Source organism: Arachis hypogaea, chromosome 13, assembly GCF_003086295.3.
Source record: "Arachis hypogaea cultivar Tifrunner chromosome 13, arahy.Tifrunner.gnm2.J5K5, whole genome shotgun sequence".
NCBI lineage: Eukaryota > Viridiplantae > Streptophyta > Magnoliopsida > Fabales > Fabaceae > Arachis > Arachis hypogaea.
In genome coordinates, this window is record NC_092048.1 from 14,847,227 (window position 1) to 14,872,782 (window position 25,556).

The 25,556-nt window shown below is 32.7% G+C and overlaps 1 protein-coding gene across 7 annotated transcripts; it reads left to right on the forward strand.

The window, feature by feature from the left end:
- The first annotated feature begins 9,464 nt into the window (after window positions 1-9,464).
- Window positions 9,465-14,442, forward strand: LOC112737402 (UDP-glucuronate 4-epimerase 2). Of its 7 annotated transcripts, none has more exons than XR_011869395.1 (4): window positions 9,546-11,335; window positions 11,483-11,567; window positions 12,323-12,497; window positions 14,055-14,442. XR_011869395.1 is itself a non-coding variant. In XM_025787303.3 (2 exons), exon 1 carries the CDS (start codon window positions 10,043-10,045, stop codon window positions 11,309-11,311), a length of 1,269 nt encoding a protein of 422 aa, XP_025643088.1. In that variant the 5' UTR covers window positions 9,465-10,042; the 3' UTR covers window positions 11,312-11,335; window positions 11,483-11,851. The 7 variants fall into 7 exon arrangements, 2 of the variants coding, with proteins under 2 accessions (XP_025643088.1, XP_072067385.1); XR_011869394.1 differs by lacking the exon at window positions 14,055-14,442 and adding an exon at window positions 12,603-12,766; XR_011869396.1 differs by lacking the exon at window positions 12,323-12,497.
- The last annotated feature ends 11,114 nt before the right edge of the window (window positions 14,443-25,556 follow it).

The window sequence follows — 25,556 nt, forward strand, 5'->3', positions numbered from 1 at the left end:
AGAGATTTATTTTGTACCTCATGACATTTTAGATCTGAACTTTGTACTCTTTGACGGCATGAGTCTCTGAACTCCATTGTTGGGGGTGAGGAGCTTTGCTGTGTTTCGATGAATTAATGCAACTATTTCTGTTTTCTATTCAAACACGCTTGTTTCTATCTAAGATGTTTATTCGCACTTCAATATGATGGATGTGATGATCCGTGACACTCATCATCATCCTCAACCTATGAATGCGTGCCTGACAACCACCTCTGTTCTACCTTCGATTGAATGAATATCTCTTGTATTCCTTAATCAGAATCTTCATGGTATAAGCTAGAATCCATTGTCAGCATTCTTGAGAATCCGGAAAGTCTAAACCTTGTCTGTGGTATTCCGAGTAGGATTCAGGGATTGAATGACTGTGGCAAGCTTCAAACTCACAAGGGCTGGGCGTAGTGACAGACGCAAAAGGATCAATGGATCCTATTCCAGCATGAGTGGGAACCGACAGATGATTAGCCGTGCGGTGACAGCGCACCTGGACCCTTTTCACTGAGAGGACGGATGGTAGCCATTGACAACGGTGATCCACCAACACACAGCTTGCCATAGGAGGAACCTTGCGTGCGTGAAGAAGAAGGCATGGAGAAAGCAGAGATTCAGAAGACAAAGCATCTCCAAAACTCCAACATATTCTCCATTACTGCAGAACAAGTATTTAATTCATGCTCTTTTATTTTTCGCAATTCAAACTGATAATTATAATTAACCTCCTGACTAAGATTTACAAGATAACCATAGATTGCTTCAAACCAACAATCTTCGTGGGATTCGACCCTTACTCACGTAAGGTATTACTTGGACGACCCAGTACACTTGCTGGTTAGTGGTACGAGTTGTGAAAAGTGTGATTCACAATTCGTGCACCAGTTACATTGAAGCTGGAAACTGTTGGTGGAAAGATCCTGGAGTTCCCCTTTCTTCAGGGTTGAGAAGCTTAGTGACAGACGCAGACTTGGTTGCCATGTGTAAGGATTGCAGAAGAAACCACAATCTGATCAATATCTACCTGGAGAATTGTATTTCTCAGCCTTGTATAGTAGACCAGATTGAGGAGGAAGTAGTGAATGTGGAAGCAGAAAGGTTGAAACAGGGGAAGTATTTCGAAGCTAAGAAGTGCAGTTCCCAACTTGTGAAGAAACCCACAACAATTGATCCTCAGTCCAACAAGCAAATCTCTCACCCCAACAGAACAACCTCACAGCCCAAGTCACAGCCCAATCCAACAATGAAGCCCATATCTGAGCCCAATCAACCAAAGGTGAAGCCCATGTCTCCGCCCAATAAAGTAGCCCACCAACCCAAGAAGACAACATCTCAGCCCAAGAAGACAACTGCTCAGCCCATGAAGCCTGTTCCTCAGGCCAAGAAGACCAGTTATCAGGCCAAATCAGTCCCACCTCAATCAAATTCATCATTAGAGACAGCCAATAACTCACAAGGGGCAAAGGACAAACAAAATAGTAGTGGCTGCAGAGTCACAAGATCTGGAAGACAAGTGAAGGAAACTCCCCTCCAGGAAGATGATACTGACTCTCATGACTCTTATGAGAGTACTGAAGATGAACTCTATAGGCCTCCAAAAGTTGTAGGAGACAACCTCTATAGCAGTGACAGTGACATTGACTCTGGGAAGGGAAAAAGAAGTGGAGAAGGGGACAGCAGGTCTGAAGTTAGACAGAAGCAGAAGCCCCCTAAGAAAAGATTAGCTGATAAAGAGATAGACACTGATGATTCCAACTATGAGGGGTCTAAAGATGAAGAAAGTTCTGATTCTGGTATGTTAATTCCATAAGGGTTAGTTGTTTTTTTAACTATTTTGCAAATATTAGTGTTTCTTATGTGTTCAACTTTTTGTTACCAGATTTAGATGATAGTGATGCTGCCTCAGATGCTGACTCCTGGCATTCAGAGGATTCTGATAAGGTGTTGGAGTCTGATGAAGAATCACCAGTTGTATACCCTCAGTTCAATGAGAAAACAAAGTTTGGGGAGTTGAAATTCGAGGTCAGTATGGTATTTAAGTCCAAGTTTGAATTCATGCAAGCAACTAGGGATTATACAATCCAGTGGGGTAGAAATATTCTTTTTTCAAAAAATGACAAAGTTAGAGTTAGGGCTGTCTGTAAGTCTGAAGATTGTCCCTGAGTAGTTTACTATGCATGTAATAAACAAGATGGATCTTGGCAAATTAAGACACTGGTAGATAGTCACACTTGTCCAAGAAGGAGGAAAAACAGAGCAGCAACCTAAACCTGGACTCTGAGTAAACTAGTACCTAAGCTTAGAAAACACCTAACCATGAAGCATCGAGAGGTTTATGACTGGTTTGTTAGAAAGTGCAACGTCTATCTGAATAGCACATGCATTACAAGAGCTTTGAAAGCCGCTAGGAAAATAGTCGAAGGTGATGAGATAGCTCAATATGGGTTGGTGTGGGACTATGCCAATGAGTTGCTGACTAGTAACCCCGGCTCCACAATTCAAGTGTCTGTTATCCCCATGCCTGAGAGTCCTCCCCTGTTTGATCACTTCTATGTTTGCCTTGATGCCTGCAAGAGGGGGTTTAAGGCTGGTTGTAGACCCTTAATTGGTCTTGATGGAGCGTTTCTGAAAACACTACATGGGGGTCAGATTTTAACAGCTTGTGAGCAGGATGCTAACAATCACATATTTGTGATTGCTTATGCCATAGTCAGTGTTGAAAACAAGGACAATTGGAAGTGGTTCCTTGAGTTACTGCACAATGACCTGGGAGACTATAGGGAGAACAAATGGTGCTTCATTTCAGACATGCAGAAGGTTAGCATTTTCTTGAGTTACGATTAGGAATTAGTAGGACTGTTTTGGTTTAAAGTTATAACATTGAGGGACGAGTTTGATTTAATGAAGTTATTGTATGGATGAATTTGATTTGTTATCTTTTCATGTCTCTTTTAACTTGCAGGGTTTAATACCAGCTGTTCAGGAAGTATTTTCCAAGGTACACCATCGATTCTGCGTCTGGCATTTATGGTGCAATTTCTCAAAACAATGGTCTAGTACTGAACTGAAAGATATGGTTTGGGAGTGTGCTCGGTCTAGGACAACAGTTGAATTCAATAGAAACATGAATAGAGTGAAGCTACTTAATCAAAAAGCCTGGGAATATCTCGACAAATGGCCCAAAGATGCATGGACAAAGGCCCACTTTAGTGAACTGCCAAAGGTGGATAACATCTGCAACAATGCTTGTGAGTCTTTCAACGCGAAAATCAAGCATGACAGGGGCAAGCCGATTCTGACATTAGCTGAGGAAGTTAGAAGAATCATCATGAAGAGTATTGTTGACAATCGGAAGAAGCTAGAGAATTATCAAGGGATTCTCCCCCTGTTCAGCAGAGTAGACTTGAAGCCATGACAACGTTGTCTAGCCACTGGGCTCCTATGCAGCTGTCATTTTTGGCAACTCACAGGTAAAAAATTCAACATTTAGTTACTGTCATCTACTTTTATGCACGATCTTCAAATAATGATTGATTTGTCTTTGTAAGGGATGCCATGTATGCATGCAATCTCGGCTATACAGGATAAGAATGACAAACGTGCTGAAGACTATTGTCACGACTGGTTGAAGATGGAAGTGTACAGGAAGATTTACTGCTTCAATGTCAATCTAGTGAAAGGTCAGGATCTGTGGAAAAAAACTTCACACCCAGCTCCCGTCCCACCACCATTTAAGGCAAAGCTTGGAAGGCCAACGAAGAAAAGGAGAAGGGACAAAGAGGAACAACCTACTGGGTCAAAAACAAAGATGAAGAGGAAGTATAACCCTATCAGATGCATGTATTACAGTGAGATAGGACACAAGAAGCGAAGCTGTGCAAAGAAGAAAGCTACCGAAGCTGAGGAGCATGCTAGGCAGCTGCAGCTACAACTAGCTGTGGTTGCCCCTGCTACAGAAGGGGCTGCCCCTGAAGCAACCACTGTCCCAGCTGAACCTAATCCAGCTCCATCACCAAGACAGACTCCAACAGTAATTGATATTAGCCAGTGTGACAGTATACCACCAACCCAAGAAACACAACAGGTAATCTGCCATATGTGATGTATTTTAAACATTTCTTATTTCATAAATCTAATTTCTTTTATAAGCTAAATCTAAATCTAGATGTACCATTAAATTGTGTAGGAACAAGTCACTGCTAGGCCATCCAAGTTAAAGGTCATTAAAGGGAAAGCCAGACTGCAATCATCTCCTAAACCTACTGTAGCCGCACCAGTCGCTATCTCTGCTGAGACAATCAAGGGGACTAGTTCAGCCACTGCTAAAAAACTGGCCGACTTTATGACCTTCGTTCCTACTCCAGCCTTCAAGCCCCCAAGAAAGACTGATAAATGACTTTGATTAGTGTTGAAATGTATTCTGGTTGAATTTGTTTTTGTGTCAGGAGACTTTATGTTTTTTTGAACAGGGCAATTGAAGTTCCATGATCTACATTTTGCTTATCTATGTAACTGAAAGTTGTACTATGCCCTTTTATTTTGGTCTAGGATACTTTTTAGGTTTTGAATCATCATGTAAAAGCTCATGACTTTGATGTGGTCTGTATCCTATGGTAAACCTTTTTATTTTGGTCCTTAAGAAAATGTGACATCTAGCCTTCTATGGCAACTCAATGTTTAAGAGTACTTTGACTACTCAATATTTAACACTACTTTGACTACTGATTATGTCCATTCCTTAGTACATCTTACTTTAATAGTGAGCCGAATTGGTTTGGAACCTTTGAATTGGATTGTGTTGTCTTCATATAAAAAAAACCAAATGCAACATCTATTCTCATTCAATGGATTCGGATTTATCTCATTACACCATCAAGTGTTTGGAATTTACTTTACTTGGAATGAGACAACAAACTACATACAATCACATTAAGCACAACTACCACAAACAGGAAAACTATTAACATTTTCAATGCTTTTACTTCAGCTTCCAAGCTGCCCAGTCTCCATGCCACCTTCAACCTCCATTCATCACATTTACTATCAACCTGCAGCTCAGCCCCATAATCTCTCTTTGTTCCACCTTGGCCCACCCCTTCATACTCATCATCCTCAACCCACTTAAAGTAGTTGCAGTGACTGCCCTTCTGAGAATTCAGAAATCAGAAAATAAAAAATTAAACAAAATCCCAACACACAAAACAACATCGAAAACCCTTAACGTCTTACACAACACTCACCCGGTACCTTGGACATGCACGGAAAAGTTTATCTGGATTCTCCGCTGTCCCAGATTTTCTTATCGCAGCCTTCAACCCACAGAAACATGATTCCTCATGGGTTTTCCTCCTGGTTCGCATTAAGGCGCTGGAACCATTACTGCCGTTCGAGAACGACGACACACCACCACCACGCCCTCCATTTCCTGCCTCCAGCGTCAACCCAAACCACCAATTTGAACACGAACCCAGGCATATGGCCATCTGATTGATGAAGGCGACCTATTTATCGTGGAATTTAGGATTAAGTTTCAAACACTTAGGGACTTATTTGAACTGTTTTGCCAAACTTACCTTATCAGCAATAGGTCATGACACCTTGGCTTCTTCCACGTTGGAAGCTAACCACACACGTCAGCAACCGTTAGCCAGGTCACCAAGGGAGTTAACGGAAGGATAAACGTGATTAACTCCTGTAACTTTCGGGGACTCTTTTGATTAACTTTATCTTCCGAGGACTAATATGGAGATCGAGGTATCTTTCAGGGACAATTTTGATATTTAACTCATATTAGCAAATATATTAATTATCTCTGTTATATTGAGATAGTAATTGTGATGAAAATTATTATCTAATTATACTCTTTATTTTATATTTATATCTTCCTTAATTATTTATTTCACAACAAAATTTACTCATTTAACATATTCTATACTTATAATATGGCTCATATGAATTGAGAATTCCTCTCCTAAATATTTTTTTTCTTTTTTTTTTTACCGTATTGAGATAATACGTAGATATATAGATCTAAGTTAAGAAAACTCTCTTCTCCTCTCTTTAGAATGTTCTATATGAAGGAGTCTCAACCTCAAAAAAGAAGACACTTATATTTCTGCGAAAAAGTAATAATCGTATTCTCTTCATCTTCTACCTTCATATGTATCTCCATTTCTATCTTCATCTTCTACTTTTACTTGTTTTTGTTCTTCTTGTACTTGTTGTTCTTCATGTTTTGTATATGCAATTTTTTTCCTATTTCATGTGCTTTTACTTGTATTTTTCTGTTGATCACAAACATCATTTTTAGTCTCTGATATATTGAATTTGTTTACTTGTTGAATTTCTAGAGGAGTTATATTTGTTAGGATAATCGAACACTTCTTTAATTTCATTTGAAATTATATGATGTTCGTCAAAATCATTGGAACCACTTTTTTTTTAATGGAGGTCTATTCCTAAAACTGCGTTTGCCATTAATTTTTTCTCCTCTTACAATTTGTTCTTTTACACCAAACAAAAAAAATTCAAAATTATTTCAAAAAATCTAATCAATTATATAAAAAATATTTTTTTTTTAAATAATAAGAACAAATAAAATCACATCAAATTAAGTTATTAATCTTTTATATAAATTACGATTTTGTAAATTTATCTTGGATGGAAATTCAGATTGATATCGTTCAGGGTGGTATCTTACTCTTAATTTTTAAATATTTATTTTTTAATAGAATATTTTGTTAATTTATCTTAGACTTTTTTACAGTAAAAACTTAACAAAAAAAAATTAAAGAGTATAAAAAAAACTAAAAAACTATAAAAAAAAATTAACTAAAAATTTAATAAAATTATAAGGATCGATAAAATAATTAAATTTTAATTTATTTTAATTTTATCTTCTAATGTTTCAAATATGTTTCAATAATACTCTTAAAAATTAACACAGCGAATCTGACTATTGTACGTGGATATGTCACTCACATGTGACATAAAATTGAGTCATTAGCATAAAATTGTCAGGTTATATATTATCTCACGTAAATATATAATTGAAATATATTAAAATATTAAAGATAAAATTAAAACAAAATGTAAACAATAGAAATAAAAAAATATTTACTATTCAACAAATATTTTTATAAATAAAATCATATTGATCATATATTTAAAATATATCAAGTTTATTGAGATTTATTTTAATATAATTTTTTTTGTTAAAAATAAAAATTTGATAATTATCACATATGATATACTTCGTTACGCGAAATATTTTTAACTCGTACCATTTTTATTATATAAAAATATTTTTGGATTAGGATTGTGTCGGTTTATTTTTTATGCTTCAGTTCGATTTAATTTTATTCAAATATTTAAAATTATAAAATTCTTAATTTAAAACTAGATAAATATAATTTAAATAAAAGATATCATCGTGTTTTCATATAGCACGTTGGTATTTACTTTTAAATTTTTTAAAAAGGTTCATTTAAATTATATTTATCTTAATTTTAATTTAAAAATTGTGTAATTTTTTCAAATTTTAAATCATGAATTTTTTTCACAACTGAATAATTTAAATCAGAATAATGCAAACTGAAATCGTTCATTTGATTTTAGAAAGAAATTAACTATCCGAAAATTTTAAATTAAAATTTTTTTATTTAAATTTAAGATCAATATAATTTATTTTTTTAAAATTTTAAAAGTAAACAACGAACATACTATATTAGCTACCTTATATAAAAAGTAAATATTTATGTGTTAACTTCATGTGAAGTTGACTGTAGCTGAATCTTTTTTTTTTTTTTTACTAAAGAGAGAAAAACTCGAATTCGCGACCTCTTAGATGAGTATGAGAATATTATACCATTTGAGATATAACTCATTGATTTTAAATGTTGTTTTAACTTTATTTGAGTTTTCTGCTATATAAATACTATCAATTTATATTCAATTAAAATGACTCCCAATTCAGGCTTGGTTTGGTAAAATTTTTTGAAGACGTGTTTGTGGTTTTTAAAAGCTCAAACTCCTCATTTTGTATTTGGTAAATAAAAAAGATCATGTGCTTGTGCTTACCATCTTTAAAGCTGCATTTGTTTCTGAGAATAGGATAGGACAAGATACTGAGAATAGGACATGATAAGACACTGATGGACAGAGACACAAAATTTTGTGTTCTTGTATTCTATTTGGTAATAAACTAGAACAAATTATGAAAATCCAATTTATTCTCATTATTTTCATTCAAAAAATTTGAGATGAAAAATATAATAATAAAAAATATAATTATGAAAAATTAACAAGAAAAATGAAAAAAAAAAAATAAGTTGTGTCACTCGTTAGTGTTTCCGTGTTCTTCTTGTCAAGATGGACACAAAATACACTAATTTTTAGTATCTCCAAATACATTGTCTCTGTCCATGTCTCTTCTGTCAAATACGATTTTGTGTCCCCTATATCCTAGTGTCCTGTCTCTATAAACAAACGCAGCCTAAAAGATCGGATACTTTTGAAAGCAAGAGCTTTTTAAAGTTGGCTTATGCTTTTCAAAATTTAAAAGTCTAATATAACCTCATATGTCAACTAATTTTTAAATTTAATACTTGTATTTATGTGTATTTTTAAATTTTAAAAGTTATTTTACCAAACGCAATTGTTGTTGCTTGTATTTATTAGCTATGTTTAATTTGATTTACCAAACATAAATGTTACAACTTTTAAAAAGTCATTTTTTAAAAATTAATTTTTATAAACTACTTTTAAAAAATAAAAATTTTACCAAATTAGACTTCAATGTGACTAAGCACATTATATAAAAACACATGATTTATTTATTTATTAATTTAAATTAATAATTTTATAATTTTAAGATTTTAAATTATATAAATAAAATTAAATTAAAATTAAAAATCAAATTAATACCATATAAGTCGTAATAAATTATATGCAATTTTACGCGTATATGAATATTCAAGATGCCTCTCCATATATCTCGCTTATTGACTTTATTCAGTAATTAAAAGTTATTTATTATTTAAAGAATGTTATGTATTTACATAACTGTGAGTACATTAAAATTAAAATAATTATTTAATCAATCTCGTTATGTTATTAACAGTATTTCTGTTAATTTTTGTTAATTCTTGTTTATAATTATATTTAATGAAAATATTTTTGTAGATGTATCTAATAAAAATATCTTTTTTATGATTAAATCTAATAAAAATATCTTTATAAATATATTTTTTAAATATATTTCTTTATATGTATATTTAAAATATAATAATTAATTGTTATTGACAATAAATTAATAAATAATATTAATACTCTCTACTTTTTCTTATTTAATTTATATGAAGAACTCATTTTAATATACAATACATTAAATAAAAATAAAAAGTTAACAGAGGAGGTGGAATCGGTGGAGCAAGTTGTGCGCATAGATAGGTACAAACCGAATCACATGCGAATTGCAAAATTGCAGCAGGAGCGGATCGGCCGCATCCGAAAACTCAAAATAAAATCAAAATGCTCTTGTTGCTTTCGTATTCATTGGATTTGACTCTTGTTCAACTGCAAACCCTGTTTCTATCTTTTATCTTTATCCTATCCTATTCTCCCTTGCTTTCACACTTCTCACACACATACTCTCTTTTTCCTCTCCTTCAATTCAATTTAATTCAACACATAATTGGAAAGTACTTATCCACCCCGACTCATCTCCAAACCTTTTACCTCTCAACGAATTTACAGCAGAATCAATACAAATACAAATACAAATACGAAAACAAATCATCCCACATTAACGCTTTCTGTTACTTTTTCTTTTTCTTTTTTTTCAGAGTCATATCCCATAATAATTGACCCCAAATCCAACAACAATGATCATAAATCACAAACATAACACAAGCTGTTACACATTTGCAGCAAAACAAAGAGAGCAACCGACACAACATAGTGAACTCTGAACATACATTAAACATTATTCTTTTTCTTTTCTTTTGCTTCAATGGTGGATAAGCCAATGAGCAATCACAGAACCCGTTTCCCTTTCTCCATCAACAAGCTCATCTTCTGGTCTCTCATCTCCCTCGCCGTCATCCTCTTCTTCTTCGTCGGATCTCCACCTTCCACCGCCACCACCACCACCTCCTCCTCCCACTCCCGCCGCTCCCTCCGCGGCGGTCCTCAGTGGCAAACCTCCGTCATTCGCTCTTCCACGCCGTCAAATCCCAAAGGTCTCCGCGTCCTAGTAACCGGCGCCGCCGGCTTCGTCGGCAGCCATGTCTCAGTGGCACTCAAGCGCCGCGGCGACGGCGTTGTCGGCATCGACAACTTCAACCGCTACTACGACCCATCGTTAAAACGTTCACGCGCCGATCTACTAACGCGTGAGGGCGTGTTCGTTGTGGAAGGCGATATCAACGATTCATCGCTCTTGAAATCGCTCTTCAAGCTCGTGAAGTTCACGCACGTGATGCACCTCGCGGCACAAGCCGGAGTTCGTTACGCCATGAAGAACCCTTCCTCTTACATCCACAGCAACATCGCAGGCTTCGTGAACCTTCTAGAAACTTGCAAGAGCGTGAACCCTCAACCCGCTATAGTCTGGGCTTCTTCAAGCTCCGTTTACGGCCTCAACTCGAAGGTTCCATTCTCCGAGAAAGATCGCACGGACCAACCCGCAAGCTTATACGCCGCAACGAAGAAAGCAGGTGAAGAAATCGCGCACACTTATAACCATATCTATGGACTTTCCATGACAGGCTTGAGATTCTTCACTGTTTATGGACCTTGGGGGAGGCCTGACATGGCGTATTTCTTCTTCACGAGGGACATTCTGAAGGGAAAACAGATTCAGATATTTGAAGGCGCAGAGCATAGATCGGTGGCGAGGGATTTTACTTACATTGATGATATTGTGAAGGGCTGTTTGGGGGCTTTGGATACTGCTGAGAAGAGCACTGGGAGTGGTGGCAAGAAGAGTGGGCCTGCGCAGTTGCGGATTTTTAATCTTGGAAATACTGCTCCGGTGCCGGTTGCGAAGCTGGTGAGTATTCTGGAGAAGTTGTTGAAGGTTCATGCCAAGAAGAAGGTTATGGCTATGCCTAGGAATGGGGATGTTCCTTTTACACATGCTGATATAAGTTTGGCCAAGAAAGAGATTGGGTATAAGCCTGGTACCGATTTGGAGAAGGGTTTGAACAAGTTTGTGACTTGGTATTTGGCTTATTATTCTAATGAATCTGGGAAGAAAGATAGGCTAAGTTCTTGGTGATGTCAATTTGAATCATTTTCTTTGGTAAATTTCAATTCAATTCAATTTGATTCAATTCATTTTTATTCCAATTAGGTCTCGGATATCATGTGTTTTATTATTGTTGTTGTTAAATTTAATTTTCCCACTCAATTGACTGAAATTTCATCAAGTGCCTGCACTATTTTGCAGGGGAATTCTACTTTTGTATTCATTTTTCGCTGTCTATAGTTGTACACTCACAATAATGTGGATTCAGTTCTATAGTTCTGTGCAGGTACTCTTAAACTTTTAATTATGCAAATTAGAGTTTTAGTCGTGAGGTTATGGTTCTAGGGAAGTCAATTATTGGGGAAATTTGGAAGTTATCATCTGGCCTTAATATGAAGTTGTCAATTCGTCAAAAGATACTATGAATATGGTGATTACAGTAATAGGCTGAATTACTATTTTATTTCCTAATTTTGTTTTAGAGGTGTTTAATAATATTTCTTTCGTAAAGAAAGTGTATTATCTATTATTACCATTTTACTTATTAATGTCTCGTGTGCTTCTCCTTAACTGTTGCTTTTGTTTTGTGTAATTATTAACCTTATAGTTGTATAACCAAGTTGGATTGATCTAATCCACTTAAGCAAGTATTAGATATTTGAATCCGCCTTGTGCATTATACTATGGTAAACCCAAAAAAACCTTATAGTTGTTAATATAGTTTTATACGAGACATTTTTGTTGAATATTATCTTCAAAATTCTGACGCAATTTTGTATTCTTCGGGTCGCAATCGGCAAGAGCTGATTGCTTACTTTCTAAACATCAATGGCATGCTGGAGTTGAATGAATCAAATTGTTTTCTTTCATTTATTTTTTTCACTTTGTTTAATGAACCAACAGGAACAGGAATACATTAGTAATTTACTTCTCCCATTCTATTTTTGTTTCGTTTGCTTTTTGTGTAGATATCATATCATATCCCTTGGATATCTCATTGCAACATTGTATTCTGTGAGAATTTGATATGTTTAAAAATAGTAAAATGCAGGTTCTCTTTCTGTTAGGCTCATCTCTGACCAACCTTTTTACCTGACATGAAATCAAAGTTTATACAAGCACGTATGTGAGAACAGAATTAGCAGTCTAAAATGGGGAGAATTCTGATTTGCATGCGTCCACATTTCACAGACCACAGATTGAGACCCAAAGAATGGTTAGGCTTGTGTCATTAAATGGGGACAAGAAACAAGAATCATATCTCGATCTAGATTTTTTTTTTAATTTTTTGTGTTTTTGACTTTTCCTCATTCTGGTTTAGATGCCATTCTTTGGATGCTGGAGCTCACATGATGCAACTACTTTCTGCTTCATGCTGAGTTGGATTCATATGCATAATGCATATTACTCGTTTTCACATGTTTCATATTTTGGATTAAAAAGAACAAGGAGTAAAAATAATGAATTCATATGGTTATTTTAAAAGTGATCTTACTGAAAATAAAATTAGGTAAACGAAAGTTAAGAAATATTTTCTGGAATGTTGGTCAATTTTTGCATAATTTAATTGCAACCTATGTTGAGGACTACATTACAATTAGTAAGTTGTATGGGGTTAAACATTCTACCCCATTTTTTTTGGTTCTCAACTTTCTAGATTGTACATATTGGAAGTAAAAAAGCAGCATAGATTGTGAGTGTCTCAGGAAGCCAACAAAAAAACAAGTGAGGTTTAATGTTACAAGCAAGAGAAAGAGACTCCATCAGCATTCTTGCTGCAGGAAGATCCTTAATTAGGGCTATGTGATTAATAATTATATTAGTTGTGTACGATGAAGACATTAATATAAAGAGGATACATTCAAAATTTAAAGTACAGAAAAGTAGTAACAATATAATTATAAATTTAATATATAGTTTTATCTTTCTAGCTCCATATTCACAGCATAAGCTCTGTTTCTCCGAGGCTTCATAGTCATAAGGAAAAAAAGGAAAAACATCCTCTAAAATGACAATATTAGTAAAGTAGTAAAGTAATACTTTAATCACCTTTAAATTTGTAATATTTATTATTTGTGAATTCCACTATCTTAATCCAATGGTGATTAATAGTGTACTTTTTTCTCTAAAGTAATAATACAACTTTAGAGGAGCCAAATCTAAAAAAAAAAAAAAAGTGCAGCCAAGTGTAATCTTGCGTTAACACAGGTCAATCGGAAAGAGTCACACCCAAAGAGTATAACGTGGACAGTCTAACTTGATAATCGTATTAGTAGTTGATTTCACCTCAGAAAAAGAGAATGAGAAAAATTTTACTGGTGAAAAAACTTCACCAACTGAATCAAGTTTCAGTGATGATAACATCTATACCATGGCCTGACCTGGTCCCTAAGTTACACCAGTAATGTTCATATTTCAATCAGTACAAATGTTCATGTCAAAGTAGTCATCTCCTATCCTGTTTAGATAAAGATTACGAATAAGAAAAAATTTTCAATAGACACAAATTTAACGTATTATTCTTGAAAACAATAAAAAAAAAGGGTTAGTAGAATCTATGAATAGTAACCATCGTCGTTTGAGTAAAATTTGCAGGAGTCACTTTCATCAATAATATTATTTACACACTAAAATCAATTATCATATATTTATATATAGATATATGTGTAATTTAATTTATTTATAATATATATTTTATATTCTGATGTATATTTTATTTTAATAATTAATTTTAGTGTATACCTAACGTAATTCTAATTTTGTTGTGTGTCAGCTATGGCTTGGAATCTGGAGACTCTGCATGCTGATTTCGATGCCTCCTATGGCAGTAATTTTAGTGGTGGATTCTGAATTAGAATGTTCCTTGAGGAACAAAGAAAACCACTTGGTTCTGTATGATGCTCTGCCCAAGCTTCCTTGCTATTTAGTGCCACAGTATTTCCTTCAATCTTATATATAAAATATTATTAGAAAATATCTGTGAAAGTTTTATCATGATTTCATTATTTAGAGAATTTTTCTTTTACTTATATACTTCATAACTTGACCTTGATGTAGCATTTAAAGGAGCTGAAATCCTTACCAAGGTACATGAACTAATTGTTAATATTTTTGTTCTGAGTCAAGTGATGTTTAATAGGATTTTCTTTTTTCCCTTTTAAGTTTTTACTGCGGGTTTCAGGGCAGGTTCAGCTATTCTTCGTTTTCTAGTTACAGAATAGAGTAATTATGGGTAGTAAAAAATTTCCAGACCGAAACATTCATTCCTAACAAAAAATTATTAGATTTTACTTTTTACTTTTCCAGTTGTTGTATCGTAAGATAAATAGGTCACTTCATTCGTTTTCATCCATTAACGGGGATCCAATATATGGTCGTTAAGTAGTTAACGTATTCGTCACGATGTAACATTTCAAGCCAGCAAAAAATAAGTCTATACCTAAAGTTGAAAAAAGAAAAAAGATGTTAGAAAATAAATTATTTTTATAATTAATTTCAGTAAAGTTTTTTTAGTGTATTTTTTTAATTTTTTTAATTGATTTTTATTATGTCAATAAAATATTATATCAATTTGGTTAGGGTTGATTATCAAAAATTAAAAAATTTGGTCGGTGAGAAAAACCAGGAATGAAAAGTTAATCAATTGAAAAAAAATGTGAGGTCACTGAAGAGTAAATAAAACAGAAAAAGAACGGTTGTGTGGCCGACATAAGATGTAGAAGAAACAAAATAGTCACACAATTAATTCAGTTTGGATATTCAGACTTAAAACGTACAAATTTGAGCGTAGTAGAATGTATTGTCCTCCAAAATTTACTGAAAAGAAAGTTATTTACAGTCAATTAATGGCCATGAACATTTCTCGTGGTACTCCGATAAAATAAAGTAAAAATTCAAAAGTACAAATAACCAAAAAAAAAAAAAAAACCTAATGCGAAGAAGAAAATAAGTTGCACTATTATATATGAATGATGTCAAGCATCGGCAATGGTGACTTCAACCTCAACGCCAGGTTCAATGGTGATTGAGGTAATCTGCTTAACGACATCTGGAGAGGATAGCTGTATGGTCAATAACCCTCTTGTGCACACGTAGCTCACATCTATCACATGTGTTTGTACCTTAGAATTAAACATAACACCAATGTAACATCTATTTATTTATTATATCTTATTAATTTTATAATTAAAATATATTATATATTATTTTTATATTATAAATAAGATTATTTTTTTAATTTAGAAGTCGTTTCATTTCTTTCTTTCTTTTTTTACTCATTTTATTTTTTTATATATTATTATTAATAATTGATTATAAATTTAATAATTAAAATATATAATATACATGACATTTTCTAATTATGATTGAAATTAAAAATTAAAAATTAAAACTAAAATATAATTATATTATATTACTAATTTAACAATCAAATTATGTCAATAACACTCTCATTATAATTAAGATAAAATTTTTTATTTTAAAATTAATGAATTTTTTCTTTCTATTATCTTCTCTACTTCTCTTCTTTTTTCTATTTTTTTCTGTTTTTCTTACTCTATAATTTATAATTTATATTGGTAACTACTCTAATAAAGATGTAAAAAATATCTTCTCATGATGATCTTCGTTTAAAAATTATGACTTATGTATTTTGCCATTGTTTAATCAATTTTTAGCAAATCGAAAGTGGTTCGAGAGTAAAACCTACTTCTCTTGCGAGTACCAGTTTCAGAAAATGCAATAAAAAATCCCTTCGATTGGATAATATAATAAAAGAAAATCTGAAAGAAAAGAAAAGTAAACTTGAAAATAAATTGACTGAAATTGAACTAAATGATATTGAACTTAAATAAAAGCGATAATTTGCCTTTAACAAGATCGATGGACTTTTGAAATCGAAAACAAAGTACTGAATCTTAAAAGAGAACCGGAAAAGTAAATATTGCTCGAAAAGTAAATTTGCATGAAAATAAATGTTACAAAAAAATTAAAAGAAATTTAAAAGACAGTGGGAGGATCCCTATAGAAAAGAAAGCTCTTGACAGACTCAGAAATTCGCTGGAGATGTGAGTGCGTAAGGGTATTTTCTGGTAAGAAATTTCAACCTTTTTTCCTTCGATCTTTCACCTATTTATAGAAGTCTTCGACCAATCAGATTTGAATGTAACTCCCACGTACATTAATCTTTGAGTAACTGTTCCCGCTCTTTTTGTACAACGTGGGTAACCGCCAACAATCAGTTTCAAATGTTCCTTTCCTTTGATCAGGTTTATCGATTGACTTCTATCTCTTCTCTTCGACGAATTCTTCTCGATAAGGATTACATTCTTCGAAAGAATATTTACTGTACCTCAACTTTGGAAGCCCCTACGTGTCTCAACTTCATTAGAAAAATCACTTCTAACACAAGAAAAACTTTCAACAGAAGTAAAACTATTTAAATAATTGTCTAAGTTACCTAGATAATTCAAAATAACTTGTTTTTCAGCCATGACAAGACACTTTCGAATTATTAAACACCAAGAACTAATTACTCCCAACTAGTAGGAAGATCGAGCTTCAGTTGTTGAAGCTTCACATTCAGACCCTCTGAAGTAAGAAAACAACCCTCATAATTGTAGGAATTGAGCACCCTATCGACATTAAGCGGTTTTAGTTTTTCATTGTAAACCTTGAAATCAACATGTAGCTGTTCCACATATAAGCTCGAGTCCACTTTGATCACTTCAGGTTTTCTTTCATCAGTCCAAAGAAAGATACTTTGATGCACAGTCGAAGGTATAACTCCAACACCGTGAATCCAATCTCTTTCCAATAGAGAATTATAACTAACTCTCGAAGACATTACCATAAAAACAATGTTCTGATTTGAGGATCCCACTTGCACTTGAAGAGTTACTAGCCCCTTTACAGAAGTTGATACACCGCTATAATCAGTGACTGAAATATTAGTAGGGACCAAATCATCAACATGTTTTTTCACTTTTGTCAACATCTTTTTTGATAACAGACTGATTGTTGCCCCTCCATCAACCAGGACTTTGTTGACATATATACTACTCATATAAGCAGTAACATGTAACGGACGAAGATAGAATTTTTGTTTCTCTGTTGGCCTTTGAAAATATCCCATCTCATCTTCAATTCGAATGAAGGCAAAGACCTCTTCATCCTCCATATTATAATCCTCACTTGGATTTTCTTCATAGTCTCCCAAATATTCAGTAGGAATAATTGAAATAGTACTTACCATCTCTTCATCACCTTTCTCAAAATACTCCTCATCTAAGTTGACATCTTTCTCTTTGTCATCAATCGGGGCCACAACCACAGCTTTTCCCTTTTCAATTTTAGCCAGTGACGGAATTCCTTTAGGAACCGTCTCTCCATCAGAAGGAAAAATAACTCGAGAATGAACAGAAGGAGTTGTCCCCTTATTCTTATTATTCGATGGCTCTCTTTGCCCCATTTGACGTCCACTTCTCCCTCCTCGGTTTTTCCTGGCTCTTCTTTGAGGATACGGATAACGGCCATGATAAAAACCTCGATGACCTCTCTAAGGAAAATGCCTATATTGTGCATCTCGATTGTGAAACTCCTGACAATTTCGAATCCATTGCACACTCAAAGCCTGAGAACGATTAATCAGAGGAGGAAAGTTCCTTTGAGGGGCTCCAGAACTTTGTTCCTCTTGCCTTCGAGGAGGTTGCTTTTGCCGAACTTGCTCTTCCTTATGAGCTAACTCCTTTTTCATTCTTTCTTTTTTAAATATTGCCGCAGCATCAGCATCAAACATAACATTACATCGAAGACATAAAGATACGTCTCGATCCTTTAACTTTTGTTGCATCAAGAATTCCAGCAACCCTTCGCCACACCAGGATATACTACTCGAGCATTAGATTCGAAGTCCCCCAAAGCAGTATCAAACTCATAGGAAAAACTAACCATATTAACCCCTAGAGAGGGCTCTGCAAAATTCGTGACAGCATCAAAAGGATCAAAATCAACCTTCATATCCTTTTTTCCATCATCAAACTTTAACCTCCCTTCCATGATCGCTTCTTGAATCAAGTCCCTGAAACGAACACAATTATTAGTTGAATGGCTTGTTGCTTGATGAAACTTGCAATAGGGTTTTTCCTTTAAATCTTTTGTCGAAAGTAATATTTTGCCCTCATACAAAATCAACTGTTTATCTTTAAGCAACACATTAAATATATGATCGAATTTTGAAATATCAAAACTATTTTTCTTTCCACTCTTATGTTTTTTATCATTAGATCTATCAACATTTGCTTTTTTCTTAAGCAAAGAACATACATAAGGTAGTCCTTTCTTTAATTCAGCCAAATCAACTTCAGGAAATTTGATATTAGATTTCTCACTTGAGGATTCCATTTCGACATATGAAATCTTTTCCTTTCAAGAGAAAACTCGACTTTTCAACCTCTTTTTATTTTTTAATTTCCCCATTTCCTTCTGGAGAATTTCTACCTGACTTACTCTTTCTTTCAGATGAGCCAAATCAGGAATATGAATATTAAGCAATTTTCGATGCATATAAAAGTCTAGGCCCATGATGGCTATTTTAACTACTTCACTTTCAGAAAGAGATATATAACATCGACTTCGAGCATTTTAAAACGGATCATGAAGTCATCAATCGATTCTCCATCTTCAGGCTTTAAAGCCACCAAGTGAGTTATAGCCACATTCAACTCTCCTCTAAAGAATTGGGCATGAAAAGCACTCTTTAGTTGTGCCCAAGTTCCAATCGAATTAAGCCGAAGATTAGAAAACTAAGTGAATGCATTCTTTGTCAAATAAGAAGGAGAAAACTTCATCTTTAATTTTTCATCATTCGCTAAGTTTTCTAACTCGACTATATACTGGGCAATATGCTCAGTAATCGATTCACCAACTTCTCCTGCATACTTTGTTACTATCTTATGATTTTTTACTCCCCTAGGTACCTCTGCCGCTTGTACAGCAGCAAGAAAAGCAGAAATAAAATATAGTTGATTCATAAAATCCACATTGAATCCAACCCTACTAAGTACATCCTCCACAATTCTAGTCACCTGGTATCTCTCACTACGCTGATTAATTCTCATTCGAGCCAATACATTATCTGCATTTTGGTCTCGATGAACAATTCGGAGATTATCTCTCTCAAAATACATTTTATTTTCCACGTTTCTAAGCCTTTCATCTTCTTGATTCATTTGCAAATTTTGATCTCCTTCATCATAATCAACAATTCAAGCAATTCTCTCCACTTGCCTAGCAAGATGCTCGAATTTTATTTCATGATCAGCCATCATAGAGTTCAAAATTATAGTCATTTGCTGGGTCAATAAATTGACCAAATCATAATGACTTTCATCGATATGTTTTCAAAAAGAAGCCATCAAATTAGAAGCATTCAATGTGGAACCCAATTGATAATCTCGGAAAAACTCAAAATACAATAGATGCATTGGATTACCACCAAAATTTGAGGAATTTCCAAATCTTGGAGCGGCATAACCAGGTGGAGTGTAACCTGGAGGAAGGCCATATGGAGGCCAACCAACAGTTATTGGCAGTTGTGTTACAGCAATCCGCGGACGTAAATTTCGTCCACTGCTCTCCACTGGAGGATTAGTAACTGTTACATTCTCCCTAATTGTACTATTTTCCACATGCGATGGCGTTTCTGTCAAAATCGGTGCAACCACAGCAACATTATCGCTTGCAAATGATTCTAAATTAGTATTAGAAACTTATTCTGCCATTCGAATAATCTTGCCACTTCTAAGTTGCATGCACTAGATCATTTCAGAACACTTTCTAACACACTTAATTTTTAAAACTGTCCCACTGGATGTACCAATTTATTTTATCAATTTTTAACAAATCGAAAGTGGTTTGATATCTAATGATCTAGAAGCAAAACATACTCTTCTTGCGAGTACTAATTTTCAGAAAGTGCATAAAAAAAATTTCTTCGATTGGACAAAATAATAAAAGAAAATCTAAAAGAAAAGCAGAATAAACTTGAAAATAAATTGACTGAAATTGAACTAAATGGCATTGAACTTAAATAAAAGTAGTAATTTGCCTTCAATAAGATCGAAGGACTTTTGAAATCGAAAACAAAGTACTGAATCTTAAAAGAGAACAGGAAAAGTAAATGTTGCTCGAAAAGTAAATTTGCATGAAAATAAAGGTTACAAAAAATTAAAAAGAAAGTGGAAGGAACCCTACAGAGAGGAAAGCTCTTGGCAGACTCAGAAATTCGCAGGGGATGTGAGTGTGCGAGAATATTTTCTGGTAAGAAATTCCAACCTTTCTTCCCTCGATCTTCCACCTATTTATAGAAGTCTTCGACCAATCAGATTTGAATCTAACTCCCATGTGCATTAATCTTTTAGTAATCATTCCCGCTCTTTTTGTACAACGTGGGTAATCGCCAACAATCAGCTCCAAATGTTCCTTTCCTTTAATCAGGTTTATCGATTGACTTCTACCTCTTTTCTTCGACGAATTCTTCTCGATAAGGATTACATTCTTCGAAAGAATATTTACTGTACCTCGACTTTGGTGTCTTCGAAAATATATTTTTTCTGGCCAACAACCACACTTTAAATAAAGGTAACACTTTTATAACATATGAAAATCAAGCTCTAAAATCTATCATCCAATGGTCAAAATGAAGTATATTTATATGAAGACAATTATAAAATCTTCATTGGAGTATCTATCATTTATATTTTATATATTATTAATTTGACAACAAAAATATATCACAAATAATTCTCGCATTAAATCAAAATAAAATATTTTTCTCCAAAATTAATTAGTACCATCCTTCCCTCTTATTCTCTACCTTTCTACCTCTTTTTTTGTTCTCATTCTCTATTTCTCTCTATCCTTTCCAGTTTTCACTTTACAAAAAAAAATTAACAAAATAATATAATTCAAATAAAATTTTAAAATAAGAAACATATTAAAATATAATTAAAAAAAGTGATCCATAATATTATTCACATAAAAAAAATATATAATTATTATTATATACATATTTTTTAATTTTATTTTTTATTTAATTTTAAATTTTTTTCAGGATAATCCACCTAAACAAATAAAATGGAATCCAATATTACATGAATGTCCCAAAACCAAACATGTTACACACCTGTCCAATTATAGTGTTTATTCTATGTAAATCAAAACCACTAAGCCCGATTTAAGGATTTCAATGTAAATCGAATTGAATATATTCGATTTAGGGTAAATCAAATTCAATAGCTTCGATTTAATAGTAAGCTAGAGTTTGTGAGGTAATTCGAAACCAATTATTTCGATTTACTTCAATGTATAAGCTCCAAAGAAATTGAATTTAATAGCTTCGATTTTACTAATACACTAATGCAATTTTATAAATCAAATTTAGCTAATTCGATTTACCAAGGAATATAAGCTATATAAATAAGAGCAGAATGTTAAAGCTTCATTAGAGTGGCTGTCATAATGGTTAGTGAGGATAGTTTTTTAGTTCTTGTGCATTACAGATGGACGATTAAGAAAAAAATGCGAGAGGGAATAAAATTTACTAATAAAGATCTATTGAGTGTTTTTATTAAACCTTCTACAAGTTTTGTTGAGTTTCAAAATAGTATAATCCAAAAACTGGGATTGTATGGCATGAAACGGATGGATAAGATGTTTTATAGAATTCTGATTTCTGTTGTACGAGGTGGTGTGAAGTACGACTCCTTTGTGATAGACAATGACGAAAATTTACAAGTTTTATTTCACTATCGTCATCAGTTTTCCAAGATAAGGACTCATGAGCTATTATCAAGTTTGGAGATGTGGTCTGTAGTTTGTAACGATCTACAATTTTAAAAATATAAATATAAATAAGTTATAATTCATTTCATAAATTGGAGTTCCTTATTTTAGAAATTATTTCATTATAAGTAATTAAATTAATTTTATAACTATTTGAGTTCAATTCAATTCAGATTCTTATATATATTTTTATTATTATAAAATATTTTACATAATTAGAACTATAATTTTATTAATTTATAAATAATAAAAATTATATATATTTTAATTTAAATAATTGATATTTTTAATTTAAAAACAAAATTTAGTTAATAATATTATTATCGAGTTCGATATCCGCTGATATAAATAAATATTAGTATTTTTCGGTGAACGTAACTTTTGGAAATGCTTCATCGTATATCTTTTATTATGTTACTAATATCCTCATATATATATATATATATATATATATATATATATATATATATATATATATATATATATATATTATTTGTATTTTAATATATCCAACTTTTATAATTATCCGTTTAGGATATTTATAATTTGAATAGCTGACTTAGTAACTTAAGAACATGACACATGTCTTCTAATGTGACACATGCCCTTATAACACATATAATCATATTAATCTCATCCTTCCCTTCATTTTGTCCAAAGCCAAGAAAGAAAAAGAGAGAAAGCATGAGAAACTTTATGGAAGCCATAAACCTTCAGCGTTCGATTTCTTGAGATCCATAACTCTAATAAAAAATCTAATCCGATAAAAGTGTTCGTATCTTCTTCCTCTTCACGTTGACGGATGGATTACTATGTGTTCATAACACGCAGCGGAAGAAAATAAAGTAATCCTGAAGATCTATTTTTGTGTTTAAACTTTATTTCAATAAACAATATATATTTTAGATCTAAATACCTGTGTACGCTAGTAAAAATCACTTTCTCCTTCGATGGTACGAAGGCGCTATGCGTATCCACACTGAGACCAACTTTTGCTGTCAATTCCTTGACCAATGGACATCTGATCTAAATTGAGAAACCTCTTGCAACTCTTTGCATGCCATAAAATTCTTCTCCAAGAATTAGGTTCACATACATTTATGTGTGTAGAGGCAAAGGAATAAAACTCTTGTTATTCTCTTCTGTTTCACTTGCCTCTACTCTTGGCATACATATATATAGTATGAGATTTGTTACTGATTTTAAATTTGATTCTCAATTCAAATTTAAATCATATCTCGAAATTCCAAATCTGAATCCTTCAAATTTTATGAATCATATCATAACAATTTGAAACATAATCGATTTGGATCTCATCCAAATTTATAATTCAAATTCAGAAATAGAGTAACTAATTATTCTCAAATCTCCTTTAATATTCTCAATTATTATATTATTATTATATTATTAGTGCTAGCAAAGAATACAATAATATTCCATTTGAATTAATATAATTATTTATTTGATCAAATCAAAATAATAATTAAATAATTCTACAGCAAAGATTAGAATACTCGTTAGTGTGTGACCCCATAGGTTCAATACTAAGCGGGTAGTAAATTAGTCATACTAAATTTACTAATCAAGGTTGGCGTCTAGCAACACTCCTCAACGACCCGATAGTATGAAGTAATATATTTTTACTAAGAACCTTAGAAGAACAAAGTATAATTCCTTCCATCTTTCCAGCTCTTGGTTAACCTTTAGAGTATGGTTTAATTGTCAAACTCTAACTTGTTACCATTATTATAATGAACTGTGAATGACCTAAGAAACTCATTTCTTCATTCATTCAATCCCCTTGCCAAGGTTTTATTCATTTTAGTCATTATAATCATAGAGCTCAAACTCTTTACCGAGAGTTGACGGATTCCTTATTGACTAATCATTAATTCTACAAGTATTTAAATCATACCCAATATCCATTCAACTAGCACCCTAAGGTATTAGGTGTCCAGAATCAAAGTATAATAAATATATTGTTAATTACTATGACAGTCGCAGGTCAAAGGAAACTCTATTACTATGTTCATCTTGAGAATATCCTATTGACAAATATACGGTAATTATAACCATTAGGAATTCTCAAAGTGAGCCAGTTCAATGGTCATATCTCTATATGCACCATCTATATATATAATTTAATAAATGAGATCTATTAATCTTCATCCAATGAAGACCATTATATATATATTGATCTTTCTGGATTATTAATGTCCTTTTTAATAATCCTATGACCAAGAACAAATTAGATTAAATTATAAAAGATTTATCTCTCAATATTATGATCACTATCACAATGATAAATCTCTAAATTTAATCAAGGACCTTATTATATTAACATTTTAACATAATAATAATAACAAATTATTTGACACATGATTGATTGGATTATGGTCATACTACTTATTCCCAACAATCTCTCATTGTACGAGAGCCAATCATGATAGATTGGATCTTGGGCACACTATTATCTCAATAATCTCCCACTTGCACTAGAGCCAATCAATCATGTGTGTAATTGTTCAATGCACATTTGTGTTTATCAAAATTCTTTTGACCTTAAACACGTTTGCACTTGAGCACATGTGCTTGACCTTTTGCAAAATACGCTTAATGCATAATAAATATCACATTTTCTCAAAACATGAAATCTCCCACTACAATAGTGCATAATTTTATTTTAAGGACAATCCTTATTTAACATGATTATAAAAAATCTATGTAACCATTAGATCTATCTTTATATAATTGTATCATTATACAAATAGGCTACTTTTTCAAAAAGTTAGTTTGACGATCAAACCTTTTATATTTTCAAGAGAAAATATATCCTCTATTGAGTAGTATACAATTCTAATAAAAATAATTATACTCCCACTCTTTCTTTAAGATGGAATCTCCTTTTTAAAAAGGAATTTAACCTCTTATCACAGACACTTTGTCATAAGAAGAGTGATAAAAATAATCTCATTATTTCTTTAGGGTAACCAATAAATCTCATTTATTGGACCTAATATCAATTCTATTGTTGTGCAATCTCTTAACACATATAAGACATCTCCAAACTCTAATGTTCTTGAGTTTCAGCTTATGCCTTTTCCATATCTCATATGGGTAAAAAATTGATTTAGTGAGAAATTTGTTAATTTAGCAAAATTTCTAAAATGTAGTCCAAATATTTAACAAAATACTCAACTAAATCAAATTTCATGTTTCTTAAACATGATCGAGTACATAGAGTACTAGTATTTGTGCATGGAGAGAATTTCATTCTCTATTCAATAGAATATCAATTAGATAATTAGAGATTTTACTTTAAGCTCTTATAATAAAAATACTCAATATCTTTATTATTGGTCAAACCAATCCTTAAGAGCAATTTTGATACGCATCCTCAATACTCATATTGAGCTTTTCCAAAAAAGACCAC